The 9,840-nt window shown below is 41.8% G+C and overlaps 1 protein-coding gene across 2 annotated transcripts in view; it reads right to left on the bottom strand.

Annotated features, from left to right (window-relative positions):
- Positions 1-204: 204 nt before the first annotated feature.
- Positions 205-9,840, bottom strand: part of LIMD2 (LIM domain containing 2) — a 31,194-nt gene continuing 21,558 nt past the window's right edge. For both annotated transcript variants that reach the window (XM_089674673.1, XM_089674674.1), the window contains exons 2-5: positions 8,040-8,131; positions 5,826-5,870; positions 5,092-5,231; positions 205-1,320 (exon numbers count right to left, since the gene is read on the bottom strand). In XM_089674673.1, coding sequence (XP_089530799.1) covers positions 1,158-1,320; positions 5,092-5,231; positions 5,826-5,870; positions 8,040-8,081 — 390 coding nt within the window. In that variant the 5' untranslated portion in view covers positions 8,082-8,131 and the 3' untranslated portion in view covers positions 205-1,157. The remainder of the gene's footprint in view (positions 1,321-5,091; positions 5,232-5,825; positions 5,871-8,039; positions 8,132-9,840) is intronic.

The raw sequence follows: 9,840 nt of genomic DNA, 5'->3' as shown, positions 1-9,840 counted from the left end.
TGGGTGTTTGAGATTCTGTACATCACACTGTGTTTTGCAAACTGATTTTGGGGTGTCGTTATAATACACACCCGCAGCAGTTCATATCAACAGGGTGTGATTATTTGTGTGTGAACCCGGGCTTAATATGTAAGACTCCAGTTACCACCCTTGTTCAGTAAATGCATGGCCTACTGTACCTACAAACAAAACAAATAGGAAACCTTTGTTCCTAGAGAGACTTTATTTTACAATCAAGGCTCACAGAAGATTCATTTATTTAAAAACAGTCTGTAAACAAAACCCCAAACCAGTGCAGAGTACCCCTTTCATCAGCACAGAGGGTGCAGAGAAAGAAGATCAGGAATGTTGCAGTCTCCCTTGTCCAATACCAAGGGAGGAAGGGGTAGGGGTACTTCCCTTTTTATGGGTGGTGTAGAGGGAGGTGGGTGACAGGGATGCCAATTTGAATAATGGTTAGGCCAGTTTGGCCTTGTGCTAGCTTTATATCTGAATGCACAGAAGAGCTGAGTATGTCCCCTGAGGTCATAGAGCAAAAAGCGGGAGAAGACGGCTGTCTGGTTCAGTTTGCATTATCCCTGTAAGAACAAAATGGCCGTCATCCCGCTTCCTGCCGTTACTGCACCTTTTGGTCTATTCTGAGGAATAAAATCACATAGTTGCAATAAGTACATAGCCTACCATCACTGCCTTTGTGGATCTCACAAACCAAGGCAACAGATAAAACCCACCCATTGTTTTAATTTCCCCAAACAATCACTTAACTTGGCAGCTACAGCTAATGTCACCCCTGCAAACCAGGCCAACCCTATCACCCACTGCCCCCTCACCACATTCAAGAGGCCACATGGGTCCAGGACAGCTCCGTCATAAAAAATGCCAGACTTAAAACCTTCTCTCTACATAAAATCAGAGGGAGCTGTCATTGTCAAAGGAAAAATGTGCACTTTGAGGTCTTCAAGGCCCAGGTGGCATCTGACATTTACAGTTACGCACTCCCACCACCAGGAGGCAATAACTGCATAAGCTACATCCTATTAAAAAAAAGTGCCTTTATCTGCATTAAAAACCCACACGGAGGCACAGGATAGCTCCTACCCCAAGTGCATTGTGGGTGAGGAACAAAGAGCCAGGTGAGTTGCAGGTCAACAGGCCAGTCAAGGAGCTTTATCACCAGGAGCCTCTTGTTCCTTGTGGGTCCAGAGATCCTTGTGAGGGCGGCGTCCAAATCCTTCGTCGTAGTTTCCTTTGCTCTTGAAGAGTTGCTGGAAGTGAGGTTTGCAGTAAAATTCACCATGGAGGGCAGCGTAGGAGCCAAGGCTGATGGGAGAGAAACAACGGTCAATGAATGTATACATCTGGCCAAAGGTTGGCTTTCTCTTCCATAACTATGTACTGTATAATAAAACAGACATCAGATTAATGGGGCAGTGCCATTTTACCTTTAGACACGCAGCAGGAGAACAAGGATGAGCTTCCTAAGGCATCATCGAATCAAAAAAAAATAAAAAGCTACCCTCAAATTTTTTTATTTAAAATATGACTGATCTATTTGGAAGAGCTAGGCCAGGTGAAGCATCTTTGACGCATGCAGAGATATTGGATGCTGAAGATTCATTGTCTGGTGAGGACATTGCTGTTGCCGCACTGGTATGTATTGTATCTCAATAATTAAAATGAATGTTTTAAGCCATGTGTAGCTTCGAATTGTACACGGGGGCAGCCCTATTAGCTCATCAGGCATGCCATGCTTTCCAATTCGCTCCTCTCTCTGTGGGTGAGACCCAACAATAGAATAACAATCTCTGAAATCTTTCAGGAAACCTGTACTGAGAGCATATGGAAACTTCCAATGCTGGCTTCCCATGAAAATGCTTGGCACCTAACTGTCCTCCTAATCCACTGTCCTCCTAATCCACTATCCTCCATGAGTCGCTTATTGGGAGCAAAGATGCAGATTTGTAATTTTAGAAAATTTTAAATAAATCGCCATCTTTCCAGGTCAGTAACTTATGTATTGAAACCAGAACGTCAAATATTATTATTATACAGGATTTATATAGCGCCAACAGTGTGCTCAGCGCTTTACAATATAGTGGGAGACAATACAGTTCAATACAAGAGGATTAGGAGGGCCCTGATCCTGAGAGCTTACAATCAAATAGGAGAGCCCATGTTTTAAGCAGTACATCCTCCCAGTAGTGCAGCACAGTTCCCTCTACTGAATGTGTATGGGTGCAGTTCTGTCCATATACAGTAGTTCTAATTACAGGATATCTAAACCCCAAAAGCAAAGATGTAACATATTGAAGCTTACCGGTCCTCAGATGTGGTGACTGCATACGTTTTCTTTTTTTCAGGCTAAGAACATTTACAGCAAGAACAGAAAATGTCACTTGATCTTGCCAGAAATGCTGCGTCCTTGTCATGTCATTTCCTGTGAGCTGAGAAGAAGCACAAACATTCGTATTGTTTCAGTGTAAACTACCAGTCCCATCAATCAACTGTAATGGAGATGAACAAAGGCAGACACGTTTTAAAACCAGACTGTGTGTGACAACCGTACAGTGTAGGCCCAAAACTGAGTTATTCACACCAGGTGAAAATAAAGGTAAAAAAGGGTTAAAAAAAAAGAAAACTAATGCAGCTACCACATTGAGGCAAGCTGCAATATGTTATTTTTATTGTTTTGGGGTTTAGATATGCTTGAAACATTGCATACTGTGATTGTTCTGCACAATGGACATCAACTAAAAAGGAGTGCCCACAAATCCTGGTATGAAATATGATCATGAAATTGTGACAAAGTAAACAAATATAATTCTAAAAATGAAAGGATCAGTCCACCCAAAAGTGTAATTTTTTTTTTTTTAAATGGTTTTCATTTAGAATTAAGTTAGCTTGCACACTTGTCAGATCACACAATGATAGGTGACCACGTACACTAAGCCGTGGTTCACATATATGCGGCCGTGTAGGCTGCATTTTGCGCGGGCACAAGAGCCCATTCATTTGAATGGACTCCCGTGCCTGGGGGCACGCAGGGAAGAAGTCCCTGCACTTCTTTGGAGACTACAGCCCCCACGGGAACCCCGGTTGCAATTTCCAGTGCGGGCGGCGTGTTGTTAGAACTAATGGCACTCGCCTGCGGGTCCGCAGTCTTCTGCGCAGGTGGTGCAGCTGCATGGATTTTCATGTGGATCTGCAGCAGCACCACCCACACATACGTGAACAAAGCCTTAGGCTCCGTGCACACAGGGCGTTTTAATAACGCTGGTAGCGTTAGCTATGTAAAGTCACATTTAAAAACGCAAGTTTTTCTGCATTTTGCCGTGTTTGCATTTTTAGCGGTTCTTAACCAAAAAAAAAAAATGGTCCAAAAACACCGGTTTACCATGTTTTTCAGCTAAAAAAAAAAAAAAAAAAACTCCTAGCAACCTATTAGTCCTGAGAATTTTTTCCCCAGCCAAAAAACACTGATTAAAGCCTACATGTGCATGGACACCTAGGATAAACATGCTGGGGGGTTTACTGACTGTAGAAAAAAACCCGCCAAAAACAGTCGCCGTAAAAACGTCCAGTGTGCATGAGGACTTATTGTGCAAATGTAGTTAATGTAAGCAGAAGCAATCAGTCCTTCCTGTTTTATGATAACTATCTGTGGAGAACTTAAGAAATGACTACATGTTCTAAGAATACAGAACGTATCACCTACAGCATCTTATGTCAAGTACAACAGCAGTGTAGGCAAATACAAAAGAGTAATACGCTGTATACGATTCATCATGATAAAGTGTAAAAGGTGCACCAATGGAAGCATGCTTTATGTGGTTATTAACCAGTGTAATATAATGTGGAAGGGACATGATGCCTAAAGCCGTTCTTGGAGAACATCAACTCTGGAGGGACAAATTATATTAAGATTTGTATCAAGGGATCCAGAGAAGTTGAAAAGTCATGAATTCTGGTCGGAAGTTCCTCACACCTCCACGATACCATTCCTTAAATTAGAGCAACACAGTTGGGGATATACCCTGATCTCAGTCTCAGAGGAATCTGACATTATCACCTAGGAGTATATGATTTCTTAGTTTCCTTGTAGACTGTCCGTGTGATATTCTGGAAGGGAAGACCCAGGAGGAAATTTATAAGACTCAATGGGAAAGTAATCCAGATGAGAAACCATGATCCAAAATGGATCAATCCATGAAGTACAAAGATATTGCCTTGGCATTTCCAACATCTGTTTGAGATTATATAAAAAGGGCCAATATTTTTGTATTGGGTGTCTTTATGGATAATTTCCACAGACTTTTTCCCAAAGTTGGAAAGTGTCAATTTGAAGCTTGTTCAAATATTAAATGTTAAATATTGGTGGCCGTATAAAACTCCCCTCTATGTGTAATCAAATGCTTTTGACCAAAGCCTGAGGAAGCAACTTTTTTTTTTTTAATTGGTGCATTTGGCCAATATTTTGGGTGGGGGCTTTAGTTGTAGGTGAACTTAGTTGGCTGGGTTGCCACTGGGCTTCTTACATATCTTTGGTATTTCACCAGTGTGATCTCCCTAACATAATTACCAACTTTGCTCCTGTTCACCTGAAGTTTTGGGTGTTTCCAACCACTTTTTATTTTTTTTTATATATATATATATTAGAGAAGATAAAACGCAAAACAACCAGCAGGGAGAGTAAGAACCCCTCATAATGGCTGTGGCAGCTATGCAGAACCTGGATCTCACCAAGGAATGTATTCTTCTCCCCCGCCCCCACTGGAGCAAAATGTACCGTGCTTTATAGGGCTACTCTGCCTTCCGCTGGATCAGTTGTGGGTATAGGATTCTATATATGGAGGTTTTCTATTTATTCTGTTTTTTTTTACATTGGTTGAACTGGATGGACTGATACGTTTTCAACCTATGGGACCAATAGAAGACTCTACAGACTTACGGTAGGGTCAGCATATATTAAACACTGAATATCAGTTTTGGTAGGAGTGATCCTTCAATTACACATAAAATGGGCACTTTTTTTTTTTTTTAACAGAGTCAACTGTGTCATCATTGTGCACCCTGGGCTAACCTTACACCTACCTCAGCTTGGTACTGCAGTGCTTACAGCAGAAGCATCTGTTGTGGAAGATGTGCTTGTCGGCGACTAGTCTCTCCATAGGGTACACAGTCGTCTGACAGGATGAGCAGAGTTCTTTAACAGCAGGCTTCATACTGAAGGACTGTGGAGAAAGAAAGGGACATTAGAGGCGTCTATGTGTTATCTGTGCAATACATATCAGTCATTATACAAGGACTATACCTGCAAAGCTTTATTCGATTGGATGGGATGGAGATTGTGATGTCAATGCCCCACCTCTCCACCTTATTCAATCACAGAATGCTTGCATTCGTTGAAAACATTCAAGTTGTTCACTGAATGGCCCCTGTGCTGAGTGAACAAGTGAATGCCTGTGTTTGGCAGGCAGCTGCTTGGCATGGGACTTGGAAGCTAGCAGAGATCACTGGAATAGCTGTGCCTATTACAGTGACTCCCAGTTTCCAGGGGGATCCAACAAGTACCCTGGCCCGAGCTGGAACAATGTAACTAAAGTTGAAGTTTTAGGTTGATCATTTTTTACATAGAGTTTTCCCTTTACCAAAGACAAGCATGGATGGGGAGTACTAGATCTGAGGCTGGGAGATCACTTATTCCCAAAGGGAAGTTTCTTCTGGTGTAATAGTGCTAGACATTCTCTATTGTGAATTACAGGTTTCATTTTTGCGAAAAGCCACTAAATACAGAAAAGGAACACAAAAGGAGTGTGTGTGCTCACCTTTGACCTCTGAACCACACTTGCTGCAGGACTACAGGCAGAATCCTGAAATAGGAACAAAGCTAGTTAGATAACAAGTCCTCTACGTGTTTCCTGTTTCCAGGCTCTGGAAGGAATCTCTGTTATAGTTTGATCTTTAGAATTCTACATGTCAGCAGTCCTGGCAAAGACCTGGAAGGAATTGGCAAATTTCCTCTTAGCTGGATGCCATTTTTTTTTTTTTTTTTTTATTTTCCCCATCGTTCAACTTTAAACCCCAAACTGAACCCCCTATGTTGACCATAGGCATAGCAATTTTCAGCCAATTTTAAACGAGTATTCACTCCTTCATATGACTGAAAAGGTTTGTAGGACAACCAAACTAGTAAATGGTAGGTTTCCTGGGCCCCTTCTGCACTCTGTGGTTACTTCCATTGGCTCATAAGTCACTACTATGATTGAAAGAGCAAAAATAGATTTAATACACAAAGAATAACTGAGATTGAATGTAAAATCAAGCACAAACAAACAAACAAAAAAAAAAAAGGATATCAGATTTGCTTGGCTGGCCTTGCCAGTAGTCATTCAAAAATTTGGAATTGTTCATGTGATCCCAAAAATTTCTAGGTCTATGGCCAACATGAATGCTAACTTCATCCTAACACAAATTAAAGCAATGGTCACCATTTCTTTGCAAAAGATGAAGAATATTTACCATTCTGATCGGTGGTGAATTCTAATTTTGCTCTTTTGAAGACCTACAATGGCTGGAGAATCTTGTGCATCTGACACTCAGATATGTGGGATACCTGGTGACCGGATACAAGCTATGGTTCCACTCGTGAGACCCATACTGCACTTCATAATTCTGTAGTGACGTATGAGCCAGTGGATAGAATCACAGGAGTACAGATGGGGCTCAGGTATCCCATTAGCTTCAACTAGGGTTCCTCTAAAGCACGGGTGTCAAACTGGCGGCCCTCCAGCTGTTGCCAAACTACAAGTCCCATGAGGCATTGCAGGACTGACAGTTACAAGCATGACTCCCAAAAGCAGAGGCATGATGGGACTTGTAGTTTCGCAACAGCTGGAGGGCCGCTAGTTTGACACCCCTGCTCTAAAGGTTGCTAGGGTTTTTTCAGCAATAAGTTTCTTCCTCTTAGATATGTGACCACTGAAACCAATTAGCTTTTTAACCATCTGCAAGGTAGGCATTCTTCCCACTGACCACCAAGCTGATGTACCATGAGCAGTTTTTCTTGGCAGGGGTTCCCCAAGACCTAAAAAGTTATTACAAGGGTTCTTCCATGTTAAAAATAAAAAGAAGAAAAAGGCTGCACAGGACTCTTTGGGAGCTGAAGCTCCCCATGAGAGCAAGCCAGCAGCTGCTGGACTAATAATATTTGATCTTCTTTTGTGGGAGAAAACCGCCAACAAGAGTTGCATTATTTATAATACAGATACGGTCATTGTGCAGCATATGGCATGATTGACCAATAACACTGGTATGTGTTGCCATCTGTCTATATGTTGAGATCAGGGGTATAGGGGGGCAAACAAATGCTGATCAGATTGAACATTATCAGAAAACATCATTTATCTGTGTATGATTTCCATTCTATGTGTCAAATCTTTGAGTATGGTGCCTTGCTTGCACTCACCAACTCCCTATGGCTGGGCTAGTCCTGGGGCCATTGTTGGATATTTTTATTCTTTTTAAAGGTGACTTCAGAAGTTGTAAATAGGACATGCTCATAAGCATGCAAGGGATTCCGTTTATTTCTAGACATCCCTTCCTAGTGTGCCTGTCCTGCACAAAAGATGGAAACAGATATTACTGTGCTTATATACTTTGGGAGTTTCTGTCCTGGAATAAATATGCAGGCTGACTTTTCTCCTCATTGTCATACTGGTTCGGGTCAGTGACTAAGGTATGAAGCCAGGGAACTAGCATGTTCCGAAGGAGCAGCCACAACCCTCATATTTTTTAATACAAGTTTCCTTTAATTTGGTTTTCTTCTGTCCATAACTAAAGTATTCACTGGCCAAAGCCTTTGTGTGACATCTGCCGTCCATGACGTATTTACTCTAATGTGTAAACTTTACATTCCCTTAAGAGTCCATAAACAGTGACAGAACAGTGCTTCCATTGTGAGCTGCATTTTCCAGGATTCGGAATTTCCACTTAGCCATAAAAAGACCTCTACAGAGCCTTAGTCACCGAGCTGAACTTACATGGCCTGTGGCAGTCGTGGTTGGAATTTTAGCTTGAAACATCTCTGGCTGGACTGCTGCTCCTGGATGGATCAGGTTTATTTAATTCTCATCTGTAGAGAGAGAAGAGAAAGGAATTAGAACGTATCCATCGCCTGAAGTAAACACTGCACCAATATGAGATCATAACCCAGCCCGAGAGAGAAACGAGGAGACAGAAGCCATATTACACCAATATGAGATCACAACCCATCACTCCAGCCCGACTGAGGAAATCAAGCGGTGAGAGAAGCCAGATTGCACCAATATGAGATCACAACCCATCACTCCAGCCCGACTGGGAAAACCAAGAGGAGAGAGAAGCCATATTACACCAATATAAGATCACAACCCATCACTTCAGCCCAACTGAGAGAACCAAGAGGAGAGAGAAGTCATATTACACCAATGTAAGGATTGTACCAATATCAGATCACAGCCCATCACTCCAGCCCAAAAGAGAGGACAGAGAAGCCATATTACACCAATATAAAAATGCACCAATTTGAGACCAAAACTCATCATCCCAGCCCAATAAAAAGAACCAAGAGAAGAGGAGAAATTAGCCATAATACACCAATATAAGAGGGGACAAATATGAGAACACAACCCAACCCATAATCCCAGCCCAATAGAGAAAACCAAGAGAAGAGGAGAAAGAAGCCACAATACACCAATATAAGAAGGGACCAATATGAGAACACAACCCATCACTACACCCTGAGAGAGAGAGAACCAAGAGGAGCCACACTACACCAATATGAGACCTAACCTATCACTCCAGCCTGAGAGACAGAACCAATACAAGACTGCACCAATATGAGACCACAACCCATTATTCCACCCTGAGAGAGAGAACCAAAAAAAGGAGGAGAGAGAAGCCACACTGCACCAATATAAAACCACACCAATAGGAGATCACAACCCATCACTTTAACCCAAGAGAGACAAGGAAAGAGGATGAGAGAGAAGCCACACTAAACCAATACAAGACTGCACCAATATGAGAACATAACCCATCGCTCCACCCTGTGAGAGAGAACCAAGAGAAAAAGGAGAGAGAAGCCACAGTGCACCAATATGGGACCTCAACCCATCCCTCCAGCCTGAGAGAGGAGAAAAGAGAAGAGGAGAGAGAAGTTTTGGCTACAGATATATTTTTCCTTTATGCTCATGTCCTGTATATAGCAGGGCAAAATGAAGGCAGATCTGCTTGCAGTGTACATTGACACCTGTGTATATGTGGTTCAATCCAACTATTTAAATATCCCAATTATATCCATGAAAAGATCTTCAATATTTTACAAATTTAACGTTCCTTGTAAAGTAGCCACAGCCTGAGTGGAAAAGTCTGTCCCCCGGCAGCATGCTGTAGAGAAGGAACCTTGCTCTCTTTGTGGAAACAGTGGTCTCTCAGGCTTTGGCTGCTTTAAAAAAGACAAGGAAATGTAAGATATGAACTGTAAGATGTTTTCTTCCTTTGTGAACATAGAATGCATTCAGCTGTTTCAAACTGAATATTGAAATGGACTTAAACACTTCCCAGGTAGAATCAAGAAAAAGCGATTGTTGGAAAAACAAAACAACAAAAAAAAGAAATCCTTCAATTCTTTGTATAGAAAAAAAGGGCTGAGTGAGTGCTTGAAAATGAGTCAACTCAAAAAAAAAAAAAAGCATATGTTTACGACATTGAACGAGATGCTTCCAAACTTTTTAAAACTTCCAAACGGTACAAAACATCTGGTCTGAACAGATGGCTGTGGCTAGCTTTTAAAGAATGGGA

Source organism: Staurois parvus, unplaced genomic scaffold (assembly GCF_062004578.1).
Source record: "Staurois parvus isolate SC_StPar_1 unplaced genomic scaffold, SC_StPar_1.0 ptg000151l, whole genome shotgun sequence".
NCBI lineage: Eukaryota > Metazoa > Chordata > Amphibia > Anura > Ranidae > Staurois > Staurois parvus.
The sequence above is the reverse complement of the archived record's forward strand: the minus strand, read 5'-3'. Positions and strand labels throughout refer to the sequence as shown.